The following is a 17872-nucleotide window of genomic DNA, read 5'->3' on the forward strand; positions in this document are numbered from 1 at the left end:
CTTTGAAATACGCTGCTGTTTGATTGAAAGGGATCTATTTTTACTTTTCGGTCCTTTTCAATCCGACAGCGTGTTACCGGGCTTATCCCTGATACCATCTCCTGTTTCAGCTCTGCCAGGCACACGCACAGTGAGAGGTGCAGCTGCCTGGCTTCCCTGCTGACTCCACCAGGAGCACCTTTCTATGCCCTCTGCTCCCAGGGGCATGCCTTTTATCGCCTTTTTTTAAGCTGATGCTCTCGGAGCTGCTTTGCAAAAGCCAGGAAGCACCATCATCCCCAATTTCTCATCAGGCCACGGGAATTGCAGGTTTTGCCCTACAACTGGCCTCCTAGGAGGTATTTCACCTCCTAGCAGAGTACTGCAGGGCAGAGCTGAGCCACGGGACGTGGCTGTGCTGCAGGTGGTAGCACCAACTGCACGGAGGGGCGGTGGCTTGAGGCCGGCTGCCACACGGGGATCCCATTTAAAAGGTTTTGCTCCCATTCGAGCAGAGAAATGCCCCCAGATGTATGGCCTCACGTGCATATACATCCCAGCATTTGTATAGGAAGTCAAATACCCTAATTGCTTGGCTGGATCGAGACCAGGCTGCCAGCACCTAGTGGGCTGAGCGGCAGAACAATGCCCTGCCTTTGTGTCCCTGTGCTCCTGCCAAGGCTTATCGGCCCTTCTGGGGGCTCATAAAGCAGCTTTCCAAATCCGCCAGTCAGCTTCTTGTGCAAGGCTTCAGTCCGGGAATATATTTTTTGTGAGAAATGTTTGGTGACGTCAGCCTTTTGCAGAAAGAAAAACCATTTAAAGTAATTTTTTTTTTTGGTCGGTTATTTACCCTCGAGAGAGCAAGGCAGCGGAGGCGATGGAGGAGAGCGCTGCGTCGTGCCTTTCCCCTGAGTTCACCAGGATGCGCGTGGCTCTGCTCACGCTCTGCACCACCGTTCGTCCTGGGGCGAGCGCCAGGATCGCCGAACGACCCCCCTCTGGCTGCAGAGAAGTCAACAGCTCTGTTTATGTCACACAGAAGGCCCTCGGTTTGTTTAAAAAAAAATATACGCTGTTCCCCTGGAAAGCGTTCCTTCCTACGCTTCATCCAGCTGTCCCGAGGGGGAGCTTGGCCAAATGCAGCTGTTCTGCTCCGTCCAGGTTAAAACAGCTCCTGGGGAGTAACTGGGGAGCACCTGGGAGTCTGTGTGGGCCGCAGGGGCTGGCGGAGGTGAGCAGCTTTATTCTGGTTTTACACCGTCACTCTTGAAAACCCTGACTCACGGAGCAAAAACACGGGAAAAGGAACTCAAACTCGGAGAAAAAATGGGTGTACCGGCTCAGGGGGAGAGCCGCAGCCACTCTGAAGGCAAATACGAGCCCTAGGTAGAGGTGGAGGGAACCGCAAGAAGTGCCTAACGAGCACAGCGCCGGCAGCTATCTGATACGGGCAGGAAGCCGCGATTAGACGCACACTGGAGCATTGTGTTTCTGCCTCAGCATCTGACTTCTTAGGTCATGAAATCAGATCCTGAGCTATTTTAAAAATGAGTTGCTATTTCAAATCGTTTTTTTTTGACTTAGCGTTTGCTCTGTCGAGTCACGTTGCTTTGGGAGAGCTTTGCGTTTCGCTGCGCGGTGGGGACGTCGGCGCTGCTGGGCGTCCTCCTCGGGCACCGCAGAACATTTAGGGAGATTCTTCAAGCAGAGAAGCCTATCTGCAGCTCGGAGCATGTACTTCTCACTTAAAGCCATATGCAGGGGTTGGAAGTAAAATTAAACACCCTTCCCCAGATGCCAGTTCCCCTGCACGCCTTCCTCTGCTCTTAAGAGGCTCAACGATTTGATGAACTTTGCAGCATTGCCATAGGAACAGGCAGTGAGGGTGTTTCAGACGAAGAAGGGAGGTGAATTCCTGAATGAGACACACTCCTGGGGAATCCCCTGTCCTTTCTCTCCCAGCACGTACCCGATGGGTCCCAGTTTGGTCCCAGTTTGGTCCTGTTCCTGATCTCAGCTGCCACGGGCTTGCAAAAGGCACGAGCAGGCTCGCTCTTGGGTCATTCACAGCCCGTGTCTCAAAAGCAGAGCTTTAAACCCCAGCTGCGAGCCTCCCCGGGATCCAACAGGCAGCAGCAGTGTAAGTTCTGGCAAGGCACCGTGTTTGCCAGATGGATGGCTGCTTCTGGCACCATTTCCAGCTTCTGGATACATACATAATGCAGTGAGACCTCCACGTACAGAAGAAAAATCATGTTCTTCCAGACACGGGGAGATGAAAAAAATGCCCCAGACGTAATTGCTACTGCAAGCAACTGTTGCCTAAGTAGACATTCAAATGATGAATTTCAATATAAATTCCAGGACTAAGTCTTATATTTTTCAGTGTATTTCTAGCGATCTCTCTGCCTAAAGACATCCCTCTGTCTGATTTGGATTGAACCGCTGCTGCGTGCTCTCACATTGCTGTCTTTACAATCCTGGATAACAAAGGGAGGAGGAAAAAGAAGCTGGAAAAAGTGAGAACAAGTTGTATCAGATGTCCTAGCTGATATTTGTATAATGCAGAACTTCTTTGCCTTCCATATAGCTGCTGAATAAGGAGAACACAGCCCATGACGCAATCCATTGAATTCATGCTTTGACTTGACCGACTTGTCTTGGTTTTGCTTTGCTTGGTAGAGATCAGGGTAGCGAAAGGAGAGGCTTAATGACTGCTTCATCAATAGAGAAGAAACACTTCTATTGTCTTTTAAAACTCAGCAAACACTGTAAGGGGAGAAGAAAATATTTGGTGTGCTTGGGAAGCCTTGGTGTGAGGCTGGGACCTGGTTGTGACGGCTGAGCTGGGGCGAGTGCCGCTGGCTGCGTGGCGATGCTGTGCTTGGTCACTTGGCCACGCTGGTGAGTGGCAGCTGCCACCGAAATCCCATGGGATTATGGTGGTTGTGGCTCACGAGGAGCCAAACCTTGAGCTGCCCTGAGCCTCAGCTTCGCTACCTCTGAAATCACTGGGTGAAGGCTGGGCTGGTGGAAGAGTCTCCCCGGGGCACTGCGAGGATTAACATCTGTGCAGTGTTTTGATCGTGTGGTCATGTATTTTACGGCATTTGTTGCACATGGCTTTTGTTGCAGTGCACAATGCTGTCCCGTGTTTGGGTAAGGCCATTACATGCCAAAAACTTATGAATATTTAAAATCTCCTGATAGATTTCTAAAGCTACCCGGCTGCTATAGCCCATGGCCCAGTTCTTTTTCCAAGCGGTTGCCTTGACAACTCCCAAACTTGGGCAGCCCTGGGGCACAAACCCTCACGGCACAGCAGGTTTGACAGAAGCCTTGGGAAGGGATGGAGGCATCTTGCTGGCTTTTCCCAATACTTTTCTGCTGGGCTGTGGTGCGTCTTCAAAGCCATTTGTGTGGGGTTAGTTGCAGTGTGGGAAAAGTCAGCCCTCCTCATGCATAAGCAGCATCACCAAGGTCTTTACAAGATGCAGCCTGTACTTGCACAGGGGTTAACAGGAACATGATCTGAGTCTTTGCAAGTGGAGAAATCCCCTCCACTTGCAAAGACTCAGCCCTGAATGCTCAGCCCTGGCTGCTGCCCACTCTTACTGAGCTGTGTCAACCCTGGATTACCACTTGGGGTTAATTCTGGTCCTCATCCACTGTGATCAAAGCAAGCCATTGCTGAATATCGCGTAAAGCAGAGGACACTCACAGTGCCCCAAATGGGGGATCCCTGGTTCAGAGGAGTGCAGGACCTCATCATCACGGGGCCGTGATGCTCTTGGCTCCTCTGGAGCAGACTCAGACCCCGTTAGTCACCCGTCATGCGCTGCCTGGCCACGGACGTCAGTGCCAGCCGTGCCACTGCTCCCCACACCCTTCTGCTTTTGCAAGGGAGGTTCAGACAGACCTTTCCTGAACCCAACCACCAGCAGCCAGGGCTGCTGTCCCTCCCCGTTGGGGTGCTCCAAAATCTAATGGCGAGTGTGCACCGTGGGGTCACACAGCACACATCCAGGGCCCTGACGTGTGGGATCAATAATCCATGCTGGGGTTTAATTTCCATTAAGGGTTATCGCTGATTCCAGCAGGAGCAGCAGCAGCGGTCTTGTGAAGGCTGGCCAACTGTTATTTACCCCTCAAGTTTAACCTGTGCTCCTGATTTTTTTTATTCCTGCCCACAAAGCAATTCCTTGTGGGTTCCCACAGCCTGCTGCCATGTTCTCCTTTGGGACGCAGTCATCAATGTCTTTTTGCAAAATGTAGAGGAACCAAATGCCATTACAACTCATCCCATTTGTCAGTGCTGCATTTTGAAATGCAAACTATTCTGAGCAGTTCTGTGGTAAAACAGTGAATGTGGGGCAGTGGAAGACCTCTGTTCCACAACAAACAGGGTCTTTTTAAGCCCATCCTTGCAAATTAACATAAAGAGGGAGGAAGAGTATTTTTAAAACACTGGAAAAAAAATCAGTGCTGCTTGTTTTTTGAAACCACTTAAAGAGAACTGAAAAAGCAATGACTCTGTTCTTCCTTCTGTATATCTGTGTCTGGCGAGCAAAGCTGGGCTGGAAAGTTCTTTGTCAAACTGGACAGATTAGAAGAAAAAAAAAGTATTTGCCACAGTGTGTGGTGTTGAAATCCCCTTCCCCCTCCCTGCATGTGTACGTATGTCCACACAAACATCCATCCCTATAAGTACAAGGTATGGAAGGCATACATTAGTTCATCTATAATAAAGTACAGGAAACGTGTTCACTTGTGTTAAAATGTCTTCCAGCTTCATTTCAAAGTCCAGCCAGTTTTTCAGGTCAGACGTGACCCCAAGAGCAGCCCGGCTGCGGTGCACACGGGGGATCTCTTGAACGGGCTGCAGAGGACCAGGTGTTGGTGCCGGAGGAGCTGCACCACAGCCGGGCAGCTCCCGGACACAGTGCCCCTCCTGCCCTGCTCACAAACACCCATGCAGGCGAGGGGATGCACGTGTGGGCTGCCCCATCTGCCCAGCAGCCAGAAACCTCGCTCGGACCACGGCTCAGACACCATCTGTGACCGGGAAGGAAGGAAGGAAGGAAACAGGATCTGGTCCTCAGAGCAGAACTTATTTTGCTTTCTTTTCAATCTCTTCCCATAAAGCAGTCTTTGTTCCCAAAATCGTGAAAGCAATCGGGATGCAGAAGGACGGATTCTGTTTAAAATCCCTGCGATGCCCAGAGGAGAGGGGCTGCACCCAGAGCACCAGCACCCGCTGCCATCCCTGACAGCAGCAGCCCCAACCACACCACGGCCTTCAGCAGGCACGGCCGGCTGCTGCGACTTGGTTCTGCTCCTTGTGGGTGCTGGGTGGCCGTGGGACGTGCACCAGTGGTGGCCACTTCTCTGGGAGTTTTTCCCCCTCGGGCTGCTGTCCAACTGCTTTTATTTCTCTTCTGCTCATGCAAAAGCCGGAGCACTGGAGCCGTTCGCACGCGAGCTGTAGGACGCAGGCTCTGCCCCGGGGGTCCTGGGGTCAGTGGCTGGGGGCAGCAGCACAGTTGGTCCCAGCTGTGGGCTCTGTCTCTCCCCGATGCTGATGGGGTGAGCCCGGGGTTACAGCTTCACATCCGAGTGCATGCCTGGAAGCTGCTGGTGGGACGCGTGGATGGACGGAGCAGGGTGAAACCACTCAGAGAAACCGCTGCCCTTGTGTGTGCTGAGTGTGCCATTGCACAACAGTCTGTGGGATGAGAACTTTCTCCGGTGGCTCTGTGGAAAAGACGAGTTCTTTTAAAAACTTTACGCTTAAGTTAACAGTTAAGGTCCGGATACTATTTCTACTTTTTTTCCTGTTTAATTTTTATTTGCTTCTTCTGTTACAGGAAAATAAAAAAGGCCAAAGATCCAAATTGCAGCACGGCCTGGGCACAAAGTGTTGTTAAAGAGTGTGCATTACTAGGTGCGGGACTGGGAAGGAACTGAAATTAAAATGTTATAAGCAATCACTAATCCGGATGTGGCATGGTTGCTAAGTAGCCCCAACCCAGGCCAAAGTCAATAAGCAATTAGCATCTATTAAGAGATGAAGTATACATATAGGGTGATGGGAGAGGAGCCCTTGGAAAAAGGCTCAGCTCCTTGTTCCCAGCCAGCTTTCCCCTGGGCTGGACCAGCTCATGCCCACGGCAGGGAGACCTCCAAGGTCTCCCCCGGGACCTGCTGCCGTTTCTGCTCTGTAAATAAAGTCCTTCAGTTGGAGCCTGACACTCCACAAGTGTTTTTTATTCAAATTCTTTGTTGCTCAGTCAATAATTTGAGGAAAGGGCAATGGCTGCTGTGCCATGAGACACACCTCATCATTTCGGTACATTAAATCTGATCTCTGATTTTGGAGATAACTGTAAAACAGGAGGCGATGCTGCCTGCTGGCTGGGGAGGGACGGAAATTTGGGCACGGCTCCCACTTTACCTCACCTTCATCTTTGCTTCTTCCCTATTTTCCTGTGAAGAAGTTTATTAAATAAAACTTACAAGTCTGGAGGAAGGAGCAGGAGAGAAACTGCAGTGCCCCGGTTCAGTAAAGGCATTAGAATAAAACTGGGATAAAATCATCTGACATCGGTATTCTAATTTTAGTGGAGAGCGGCTGTGGTCATTTAATTAGATTAGACTTTATTGATTGTGTTTTAATGGATGTGCTTCCTCCGACAGACTCTCACATCTTTCGGCGTGACGGCCTGGATGTAAATAGAGACACGCGGACACTTGGAGTCAGTCGGGCAGCTCCAGGAGCAGAGCCAAGGCCGTAGGTAAGTGCGCGGGATGTTGCCCGCGGGTGGGCTCAGGCGTCCCTCGGGGCAGGGATGGGCAAAGGCACCTCCCTGCGGCTTTTGTTGACCGGTTAAGTGTCATGAGACTCTCAGCAACCCCTACGAAGTCAGCATGTAGCAACTGCAGATGGGATAGTTCTGTTGACTTTTTGCTGTCATCAAATGAGTCAGCGGCAAGTCTCAGCCTTGTATGTCGGCAGGGAGTGGCTCACCAGGAAATCGGTCACAAAAGTGAAAAAAAAAAAAAGAAAGAAAAGAGAGAAACCCCCGAGAATTCAAGCCTTACTTGCTCGCTTTTTGAAGTTTGTGTTTTGTTTAAGCGGTTGATAAGATAGCGTGTGTCAGCACGGCGGGTGCGATTCCCCAGCAGCGTGCTGCATCTTGTGCAAGCCCACAGCCTCCGCTGCTCTGCGCTGTACTTTGCACGGCTGCGCCCGGTGGCTGCAGGCTTTTGCAGGCAAACCAACCCCTCCCTGCCCAAAGAGACCAGGCTCTGCCGGCCCCTGCCGCACAGCTCCGCGCTGGGCAGGCTCACCCACCCTTTGGCTGCCTGTACCCCCATCCGGCCGTGCTATCTTTGGGGTGCCGTGCTGCTGCGGCTGTGCATATGGGGCTGCACTGCTGGCTGCACTGCTGGCCTCAGCTCTGCTCGTGCCCGGGTGCCACGGGGGCTACGAACTGGGCGTGCAGCTGTGCCAGGGGGGATACACACACAGGTATGCACAGTAGTGCTATAGGGGCTGCACCCCCAGGTATTAGTGCCAGGGGTGCTGTACCCTCAAATATGTGCATTAATGCTATATGGGCAGCATCTCCAGATATGTGTATTGGGGCAATAGGGGCTGTACCCCCAGATATGTGTATTAGGGCAATAGGAGCTGTACCCCCAGGTATTAGTGCTAGGGGGGCTGTGCCCTCAAATATGTGCATTAATGCTATAGGGGCTGTACCCACAGATATGTGTGTTAGAGTTATAGGGGCTGTACACCCAGATATCTTCATCAGTGCTATAGGGGCTGCACCCCCAGATATGCATACTACTGCCAGGGGGGCTGTATCCCCAGGTATGTGTATTAGTGCCAGGAGGGCTGTCCTCCTAGATATATTCATTAGTGCCAGGGGGGCTGCACCCCAAATATGTGTATTAGTGCCAGGGGGCTGCACCCCAAAGACGTGTTATTAGTGCCAGGGGGGCTGCACCCTGAACACACAGCACTGCTACAGGGGCAGCACCCCCGGCTCTGTGTCGGTGCCATGGGGGCAGCCCCTCGCCCACCCTTTAGCGATAGGGGGGCTGTAACCCCCGACCCCACAGCGCTGCCCCACACAGCCCCACACGGCCCCACACAGCCCGGGGGCCGGCCCGGCGGGGCGCGGGCGGCTGATGCGGCCGAGGGCGGGCCCGGCTGCCGCCGATAAAGGCCGGGCGGCGACGCGGGGGCCCGGGCAGAGCCGGGCTGAGGCGGCTGCAGGAGGAGCGGGACAACCGCGGGGCCGCGCTGCTTCTCTCCATTCCCTCCCTCCTCCTTCTTCTTCCCTCCCCTCAGGCGGGGCGCGGCCGGGCGGGGCGGAGGCGGAGCGGGGCCGGCCATGAGCACGCAGGCGCGGGGCCAGGGCGGGCGCAGAGCGGCCGAGGCTGAGGGCGAGATGCCGGCCACCGAGAAGGACCTGGCGGAGGACGCGCCCTGGAAGCGGATCCAGCAGAACACCTTCACCCGCTGGTGCAACGAGCACCTGCGCTGCGTCAACAAGCGCATCGGCAACCTGCAGCACGACCTGAGCGATGGGCTGCGCCTCATCGCCCTGCTCGAGGTGCTCAGCCAGAAGCGCATGTACCGCAAGTACCACCAGCGGCCCACCTTCCGCCAGATGCAGCTGGAGAACGTCTCCGTCGCCCTCGAGTTCCTGGAGCGGGAGAGCATCAAGCTGGTCTCCATCGGTGAGTGCTTCCCCGTTGCCTTCTTGCATCGTTTTTTATATTTTTTTTTAAGGCTTAATGTGTAGAAAACCTTTGCTTCCCCCCCCCCTCGGGTGCCACCCGTGGGTGCTGCGTGGCTGTGGGGTCCCCTTGTAGGGCAGAGCGGGGTGCTGCTCCCGAGCTGTGTCCCCCTGTCAGCACGATGCTGTTATCCTCCCCTGTAGCATTAGCTGTGCTTCCAGGTAGTTGCCTTTCCGAGCAAAGCTGCAGCATGTTCTCTCTCTATGCAGCGTCTTCCCCAGATGTCCCCCATCAGCCCAGGCAGCAAATCCATCCGGGATGCTGCTGGCCCCAGCCTGCACCCCCCCATAGGTGATAGAGTCCCCTCACACTCCTCTTCTTACATGCTACAGCCCAGTAGATGATGCCAGTGCTCAGGCTAGCGTGCATGCTTATGTGAGTGCAATAGCAGCTTACATCCTGCTTTTGAGCAGGGCTGCGCTTTCTCCTTAATCCTTGTGCTGCGGTAGCTCGCGGTAGAAAAAGCCCAAGGAGCTCTGCTTATGCCTGGAGATGGGTTTTGGAGCTGATGCTCGCCCTGGCCGGCGCTAGGCTTCGCTGTCCATCCCGCAGCAGAGGGTGCGACTGCCGGGTAGCTGGCAGCCCGCTCGGGAAGCTGCTGGTATGCAGGGCAAATCGCAGCTGATCCCTCAGGAATGCCTGTGGTGACCGTTTTGGGGGATCGCTCAGGTGTGGCCGCAGCCATAGTAAAGCCATAATTTGAATGCCTGAGAGATCTCTGGGAAAGAATGTGAATGCCTCTTCTAGCTCTTTGCCAGATAACTCTAATTACTGCCTCCTGATGACTCTGGCCTCAATGAATTACACAGCTGAATTTGGGTGAGTTCAGCTCTGCTCGGCTGTCTAAAACTCTCCGCCAAGGTGAAAGCTGTTTCCCTTCAGAGGCATTAGCTGTAACAGCAATAAAATAAGAACTTTTCTGGTGTGGGAGAGACTCGGTAAGAGTCACTGCAGAAGCCCTCCCTAGAAACGTACTCGGTGGAGTGGGTGGGTGTCCTGCGGTGCCTCACTGCTAATGCAGACAAAAAGAGGACTCTTGGGTCCCAAATATCTGCCCTCCCCCCCTTGAAGGGGAGAACAGCTAATGTACTCGCAGCTGGGAGCAGAGCTGGTGCTAATTATTTACTTAGAGCTGCATTCCCTTCACACAGCAGGGTTTGACTTGCAGCTGCCTGGCTTCTCCGCTGAGCTTTCTCTTGCCAGCTCTCAACGCTGCTGATGGTCGAACTCACCTTTCTGCTCAGCCACTGGAGTAGCTCGTTAACGGCCAGGCGAGCGCTTCCCTCTTATTGTATTGTTTGACCTAGGAAAACTTAGCTGCTCCAGCTGCCTTCCTATTGTGCTGTGAGGCTTCCCGACGGATACGGGTTTGGGAGATCAAGGTTAGGCTGGTCAGGCCTGGCTTTGAGCGATTTCCTTTCTAGAAACACTGCTGCAGCAGCACAGCACTCTTACAAGGTAAAATTTAGCTGCAGAGTGGCTGTAGCTACTGAAGACATGTTTAACTGCTCTGGAGATTACTTGTGTTGTATTGCCTCTTACAATAACAGCTTGTTGAAGTTCTGGAGAATGAGGTGACTGTGGCTGCTGGTGCCTCTGCATGGAGGGGTTTACAGCCCCGTTCGTGCTGTGCAGCTGGAGCAGAAGCCAAGCAGTAGCACAGGCGTCCTACTATACGTACAGCCCTGGATAAACTGAACCACTCCTGAAAAAACATCCTGAACTTGCCTTCCAAAAAAGACGTTCAAAATAAACCTTGTGGCATTCTGCTCAGCAAAACGTGTCGAAGCCCACACTGCTCCTTCTGCAGGCACGGCCAAGGCTGTAAAACACTGCCTGCCCTTAGTGCTTTTCTCCCTTTGGCTTTAGGTTCTAGAGAATTTAGGACTTTGTCTCTTTTGTGCTGCTGAACAAACATGAGGTCATTTGGAGGCCTAGAGCTGTGTTCGAGTAAGGGCTCTTAGGTAGAGAACTACGAGGACTAGGCTGGCCTTTGGGACCTGGGGCCAGCTCTGAGCCAAATCGGTTGGGAAAACAGACATCTGTGGCTGCTGGATTTCTAGCATTAATAATGCCATCAAACCTCTGCGAAATGGATGCAGTGCCTGTTCCAGTTATTATTTAACTTCCAGGAATGCTTTAGAAGCCGTGCACTAAGGCTTAGCTACTGCTGCTGTCCCACAACCTATGCTTCTAAAAGCCTGGTACTGAAGGATTTTGGCATTCAGATGTTCTCCATTTAAAATAAAGTAGCTTATTTGCAGGGAAATCAATTAAATCTGACCACAGCCTTTTTTGTACCAGCAGGAGTTAGCCTCTCCTGCTGTTGCCCCTTACCTGGCCATTGGTCTGAGTCCATGGGCACTTTTCTTCAAGGCATGAGGTGCCCTCACTTCAGCGTGAGTTTGTGACTGATCTACTGTAAGAGCAAATGGAAAGCATGTCCATACTGTGCCCCATCCAACAAAGGTGGGGCTGAAAGCTCTGAAAATGCTGTTAGGGCAGGGGACTCGAGCAGGAAGGAGTCTTCTGTTCAGTGCGAGGTGGCTGCTGGGCTACTGAAGTGTTAACAAGTGTTAAGTCTGGCTCTTTTTGCCTGCTAGACTGAGGATAATTGCGGATTCCTGGGTGCTGAGTGGCGTGCGGCGTGACAGGCAGAGTAGGACGCCAGGAATGCAGAGCACAAGGGCCTAAGGAGTTGATCGGCTCCAGAGATTACTTTGTATGGGAGCCACATTGTGCCTTGGTAAAAGCCACAGCAAATCCCAGGAGGGGGTTGAGGTTATGTTTGGCACTGAGCTTGCCCCCAGGAACCAGGTAGCAGGCAGCCAGTCCTCGGATTTAGCTTGGAATCGGGACTTCATGGTCTGAATGAAGCCTGGCGGGCAGTTTGTGGCCATCGATTGGAGCCTGTACCGCAGATTGCACCCGATGCTTGCCCTGCAGTGCTGTGTCACAGGCAGCAGCGAGATGGGTGCCAAGCAGCCGGCTTGTTTGTTTGGTGAAACGGTAATCTTAGAGTGCAGCACTCAGATTGATCAAACTGAAAACGTGTGGTTTAGCTTCGCTGGGTTGCACTTTCATCAGATAAGTGAGCTGAGCTGACTTGCCTCCCAGCTGCAGGATGCTGAGCATTAACACGAGTAAAAAGGTGGGGAGTAACATGAGTAAAAAGGAGGCAAAGGACCCGTGGGTCCTTTGAGTACCCATTTGAAATGTCATTCTAGGAAACCGCTTGGGACACAGCTCTTCTATCTCTGGGCTGTTGATGCACTATGGGGTGACAGAGCGAATCTTAGATTTCTTAAACTAGGTAAATGTATTATCCTCTGGTACCTAGAGCTAGGTGCTTGAAAACTGGAAAGGAGAAAAAAAAAAAAAAGGCAGATGTATTTTCGGCCTGTATACACTTAGGGTCTCTCTCTGTCTCACTCCAGGTGCTATTAACACATCATAAGGAGGTAGTCAAAACACACTTGCATTTTGTCTGCCGCTTACCTGTGACTGCCCTGGAGGCTGTTTTCTGGAAAATATCCAGTGTTTCTTGGAAGCAGCTTTCTGCTTCTTGGAAACATGACACTTAATCCTTCCCCTCTAAAATTATTTTTGATAGACTGACAATGGGCCTCCCTACTGGAGACTGGAGGTGCTTTGTGTTTTAAGGGGTGGTTGGGTCTCCTCAGGACCTGGTGTTTTGGTAATTTGACTGCTGGACTAAAGAGTAAGTGGCCTTGCCAGAGCCATTTGCTCCAAGTTACAGTTTAAAGTAGCTTAGGTAGGCTGTTCTTGCATTCTTTTACATCTGAGAGGAAACTTGTAAAGTGATCAAATTCTTTCGTAAAATTACTTGGGACGGGTTAGGCTGATGTGCTAAACAGCTTTTTTGTTTAAGGCGCTGGAAAGTATACAAGCCATTCAAGGAGGACTGAAGTCTTGACTGTTCCATGTTGTAATGCTGTGTCCTGTTTGACTTACGTGGGGATGTTTAAACCTAAATCAGGCAGGATAACTATTTTCCTAGCCTCCAACTGTAATCTAAGAATGTGGTTAGCCTCGTGTGTGGCCGGGCTTTTGCATTCCCAGTATTGTTTGCTGTCTGCTGCTAGCAATGGGAAGTAAAACAATGATCTCTGGATCCCTCAAGCTTTAGAGGAATTCTGTTTTCTCGCTGCCCCTCAGGAAAAGGCTTTGTGCAGCCCGCGTGGGACCTGAACCAGGGCGTGCCAAGCTTAGACCAGTAATAGATGAGAAGCAAGAGCACCAGAGCAAAATGGTTGTTGCAGGTGTTGCAGGCTGGTGTGAACAGGCCTGTGCTGTGCTGCAACGCTTGCCCAATTCTCTGCCACCAGCATCAGGTGTACCCACGTGTGGACGTGTTGTCCTGAACTGCCTGAAGTGGTGCACAGCTCACAGGCAGGGCACTGTGACTGCTGCAGTGATGAAAGGGGGATGCAAAGCTCATGGATGCAGGGTTTGGCTCTGTTAGAGCTTGGTACCAACGTGCATGAAGAGCCTGTCCCAGCAGTTATCATTTGCAAAGCATCACATCTGACTCGGGCTCTGGATGAGGTAGCCAGGCTTTCTGTAGAGAAACCTTTAGGCTGCTGTGAGATTGTCTTCCTTTTTTTTTTTTCCTGTGTGCACACCCTGATAGCGCTGTGGTTCCTGTTGCAGAGCAGCTCCCCACGAGGAGGGATTGTCACCTCTGGGCAAGGTGCACCAAGGTAGTGCTGTGGACACCACACCTCAGGTAGAAGAAGGTGAGGATGTGTTGCTGCAATCTGCCTGGACTTGGCAACAAAACAGAAAAAGACGTTCCAGGCACGTCTGTGCTGGAGGAAGGAAATGCTGTGTAGCTGAGTGTTAACTGTCAGGGGAAGAATCTAAAACAAAACCCCTGTAAAAAAAGGCGAAGGAAAGGCACTGCCCATCCCGAAAAGGAAATCTGAGAACTTTCCTACAGCTTTCACTGCGTGAGTGTGGCACTGCTCACAAGGCTTGGTCTGTTGCAGGCTGAACTGCGAACAGCAGGGAACAGATCCATGCCCTTTTATATTATGTTTGGGGAAATGAGTAGCAGTTGCCATGAAAGTATTGAGGATGTGAAGCCTGCGTTAGCTGCTGTTAGATTTTTCTCGATTGCCACAGTCAGTGCGGTAGCGGTGGGTGCTTACCCGCCCTTCCTGTAACGGGTGCCGGGGTGGGGTGGGGTGGGGTGTGCTGCTCTGGTTCCTCAGAAGAACTTAATCTTGGGTTTGAGTTGAGTCAACTGGTGTCTGAGGTTATCTGCTGAATGGGCTGAGCAAGCTCTGCCTGCTGCTTTGGATTCATTTAGTGAAGTTTGAGAGAGTTTTTTTTTTTTTTTTTCCTGAGCCTTGCTTTTGCTTGGTACAGATTTTTATCCCCCCACCAGGCAAAAACAAACAAAAAACAGCTCTTAACTTTCCTCCTGAATAAAGACCAGTACTCTGTAATCTAATAGGAAGGACACTTTTTCTTCCATATCACAGGTCAGAGGTAAATCTAGGATCTTGTAGTTGAGAGCCTTGCACTGAGTTGGTTGCATCATAACCAGGTGGTTCTCTGGGCTCTAGCATTGTCTGTGTGAGCTTCCTTCAGCCCGCTGTCCCCTTCTGCAGCTAACCTTGAGGTTTTGGAGGTGTCTACGTAGCATCTGGTGCATCACAGTAAGGAGTGGACCTGCTGCAGTGGGCTCAGTGGATTGCAGTTTCTAGAGCAAACGCTGTTCTGTAAGCAGTTGGAAGCTTAACATCTGTAGTGAGATGTACACAACGCCTTCTACTTTGCTAGCATGTTCCGACTGTAATACTCAAGACCCTTGCAGGAATAGAATTGGAGGGTTTTTCTGTTAGGGAAAAGAAGCTCGGCCACTTCAAACAGCCAGCTGCAGCCTTGCCCAAGTTCCTGGGAGGCGTGGGTTGCCTTGTGGTGAGTAAAGCAGACACTCTCCTGCCCTGGGGCTGCCCGCGGGTGGGCAGAGGCTGGAGCAGCACAATCTGGGCCCTGCTGCTGTGATGGATTGGGGTGGTTTGGGCCTCCTGCTGGTGCTGCCCTTGAACAAAGCAGCCACGGTTCTCTAACAAGCGCTTTGAGGAGAGCGATCACTCATAGCTGCGCAGCCTCATCGTTAATGGGGTGTTTCCTCCCCGTCTGTTGGGTGATGGTCCTCTTCTGGTCCCTGCAGCTTACAGAGGCAGACAGCTCGTCTAATGGGGAAGAACTAATCAGTGCTGAAGGTGAGCTCTAACTTTAAAGCGTAAATTCAGCTGATATTCCACTGACCTACAGAAAAGAGCTCTGAAATACAGCAAGCTGCGGTGACCAGCCCACGGGTTGCCGGCGTAGCTTTGAACATCCAGGCGGGGACCGTTCCTGCGAAGGGCTGAGCTGTTCCTTCTGACAGCAGCAGGTTGCATGAGCTCCCCTGCCAGGGTTTACCCAGCAATAGCAGGAAAATGTCTGCAGGCTGTGCTGACATCATGGGCTGCCGCTCCTTGCTCCTTCTGCCGTGCTCCGGGGCACTCGGCAAAGCGTGACACATTTCTTTGTCAGAGCACCGAATTGCTCCAGCGTGAGCAGTGCTGGGCTCCGTGGCAGCAGCAGCACATCCACCCTCTGAGGGCGAGGTGGGCACGGATGGACGGACAGACAGACAGACAGACCGGCTTCTGTGCTGGAACCCAGCCTGCCCGCTGTGAGGGGCCTCTGCTCGGCGGGGAGGAGGAGAGCAGCCCCGGCGCGGCTGATGCTGGGTGGTGGGAGCTTTGGAGCGGCTGTGACACTTCATGCTGTTTTTACTGAGAGTTTGTGTAACCAGAACCCTTCCTGGGTGGTGCAGGTCGCTGGAGGTGGCGGTTATGAGGGTGGAACAGCTGCCCCAGCCCTCAGCGCCCATGAGGGTGAAGGAGGCGAGAAGGGCTGGTGGCCTGCCACCTCTGCCTCTGCTTGTGGCCCCTTGAGTGGAATCAACGCAGGAATACACTGAAAATGCCCTGCAGAATGTGTCCCTGTGGCCATCAGGGCCAAGCTGGGCGAGGGTTTCCCTCAGACCTCGTCCCAACACTGCTGAGGCGCACAGGAGCGGCTCCCCGCTCTGGCCGTGGGATCCGGGAGGCCGTCTTTTTTCAGCCTGGGTGTGGTGGCAGCACTTGTGCCGCTGCGGGGCAGTAACCAAAGCTGTGAGCCCACCCTTCCTGCTGCCTCCTGCCTGTGCCGTTCCCACCAGCCTTCTCTGCTGAGGTCTGGAGGGCAGCTGCTGAGGGCCTGTGCCCCCCGGGGGGCTGCGGCCTCGCCTGCGGCCGTGTCGGGCCAACCGGGCTGCTCGTGGCTGCCTGCTGGGCTTGATTAGTCTACGGCCACCCTTGCGAGGAGACAAAACCCATGTGTATGCGTTTCTGAGGCGGTATTCAAGGGCACCGGCGTGGTTGGTGGGCTGAAATGAGCCGTAGGTGGCAGCTCGTGAACTCTGTCGTGTAAACAAGCTTTGAAATGTCTCCTCCTGGGCACAAGGCGCAGGGCTGGGGGAGCAGACCTGTGCTCTGAGCAAACATCCACGATATGTGAATCTGAAGGTTATTCAAACACAGAAGAGGAAATAGTGCTCTCTTTGGCTAGATACTAACATGTGCTAGCTATCCTTCCTTTAATTGCTGTAATTAACTGTTTTACATGCCCTTTTCTCACAACAATCCTGCAGTGGTAAGTAGATGCAGCACGGTTTTGATGAACTTCCAACCACTGGCAAACCAGTTCTTGGAGCTGGTGTAGGTCTCAAGGCTAAAACCCTGCCTTGCACATCTTGGACCGGACCTTCACCTCTGTGCAATCATCCTTTTATTGCAAGGCACGTGTGCTCGCTCCTGCTGCGGGAAGGAGGTCCCTGGGCTCAGGATGAGCTGGTGCTGCTGCCTTGGGCCTGCGTCTGGCTGAGGGCATCTCCCTGCCTGGGAAGGGCAGTGTGACAAACAAACCTTGTCTGCTGTGGTGCGGGACACAAAACTTGGGTTGATCTGGCTTTGGATCCCTGCTGTGGAATGGGGAACAGCCGCTTACTAAACAATGTTTGTGTCAAACTGTCATCTTGACTGTGCAAGATACCAAGTGTTACCTCACTTGGATTGTGGATTTCTGCAGGGTTTCATTTGCAAGGCCCTGTAACTCTCTACTCATTGCTCTCACAAATAATCTGTAGCCCTGGCATCCCTGAGCCTGCTCTAAAACACCGAACTGAGTGATCTTTGCATCAATCTGACTTGTTCCACAAACACAGGAAAGCGAGCTTTGATGCATGGACTAGGAGCAGGAATGCTGTTGAATGCTAAAATTATTTGTGAGCAGACTTGGATGAGCCTGCTCCAACACCTGGCTCTTGCAGAGCTGTTTGCTGCAGCAGCTATTAGTTGCAGTGGTTCTCTGGGAGTGGTTGTCACTCACCCAGACACAGTTTGTTATCAAATTCCTCTGTGGGGGAAGTGTTGGTTTCTGAGCAGGCCCAACTCACTGACTGTGGGAAGGCTGGGATGCTAATCGCATTGTTTCAGCGCTCTTCTGGCTGTTGATTAACAGCGTGGCTGCATGCAAATGTCTGATAGCTTATGTAAGTGCTTGAACAAAATCAATGGTCTAATTAAAAGTCAAATGGAAACAGCTTTGGATGTCTCTGAGGATTATTTCTTTCAGTCATTCTTTTAGGCTTGGGGTAAAAATACAGCAATAAGGAAAAAACAAGCTGGTGACTGCTGGGGAAAAAATGTAACTTGCAGTGCCACAGCCCGACCTTGGGGGTGCTGGATGCTGCAGCTATTGGATATGAGGACAAAGGCATGGAGGCTTTTAGACTGGCACTGTAGGATCTTCTCTAGCCATGAAATCCTAATGCTCCCGACCCATGAATGGTTCCCCTTTTCTGTGTGAATGGCCAAATGGGTTATGGTGAATCTTCCTCAAATATTCATAGTCCAGGTGGTGGGGAAGTATCTTTCTGATGCTTGGGGAACTCAGGCAAGGTGATGGAAATTGCCTGCGTTGCATCTTGCTGTCCACCAAAACTGTATTA

The 17872-nt window shown here is 52.3% G+C and overlaps 1 protein-coding gene across 3 annotated transcripts in view; it reads left to right on the forward strand.

Moving 5' to 3' along the window:
• Positions 1 to 8349: 8349 nt before the first annotated feature.
• Positions 8350 to 17872, forward strand: part of FLNB (filamin B) — a gene marked incomplete at its 5' end in the record, with an annotated part of 69106 nt that continues 59583 nt past the window's right edge. For 2 of the 3 annotated variants that reach the window (XM_084292770.1, XM_084292769.1), the window contains one exon: positions 8388 to 8736. In XM_084292770.1, the coding sequence (XP_084148896.1) occupies positions 8388 to 8736 (349 nt within the window). Of the gene's footprint in view, positions 8737 to 17872 lie in introns of all 3 variants that reach the window. The other variant, XM_084292771.1, reaches the window with a different exon arrangement.

Source organism: Netta rufina (assembly GCF_964035555.1).
Source record: "Netta rufina genome assembly, chromosome: 10".
Taxonomy (NCBI): Eukaryota; Metazoa; Chordata; class Aves; order Anseriformes; family Anatidae; genus Netta; species Netta rufina.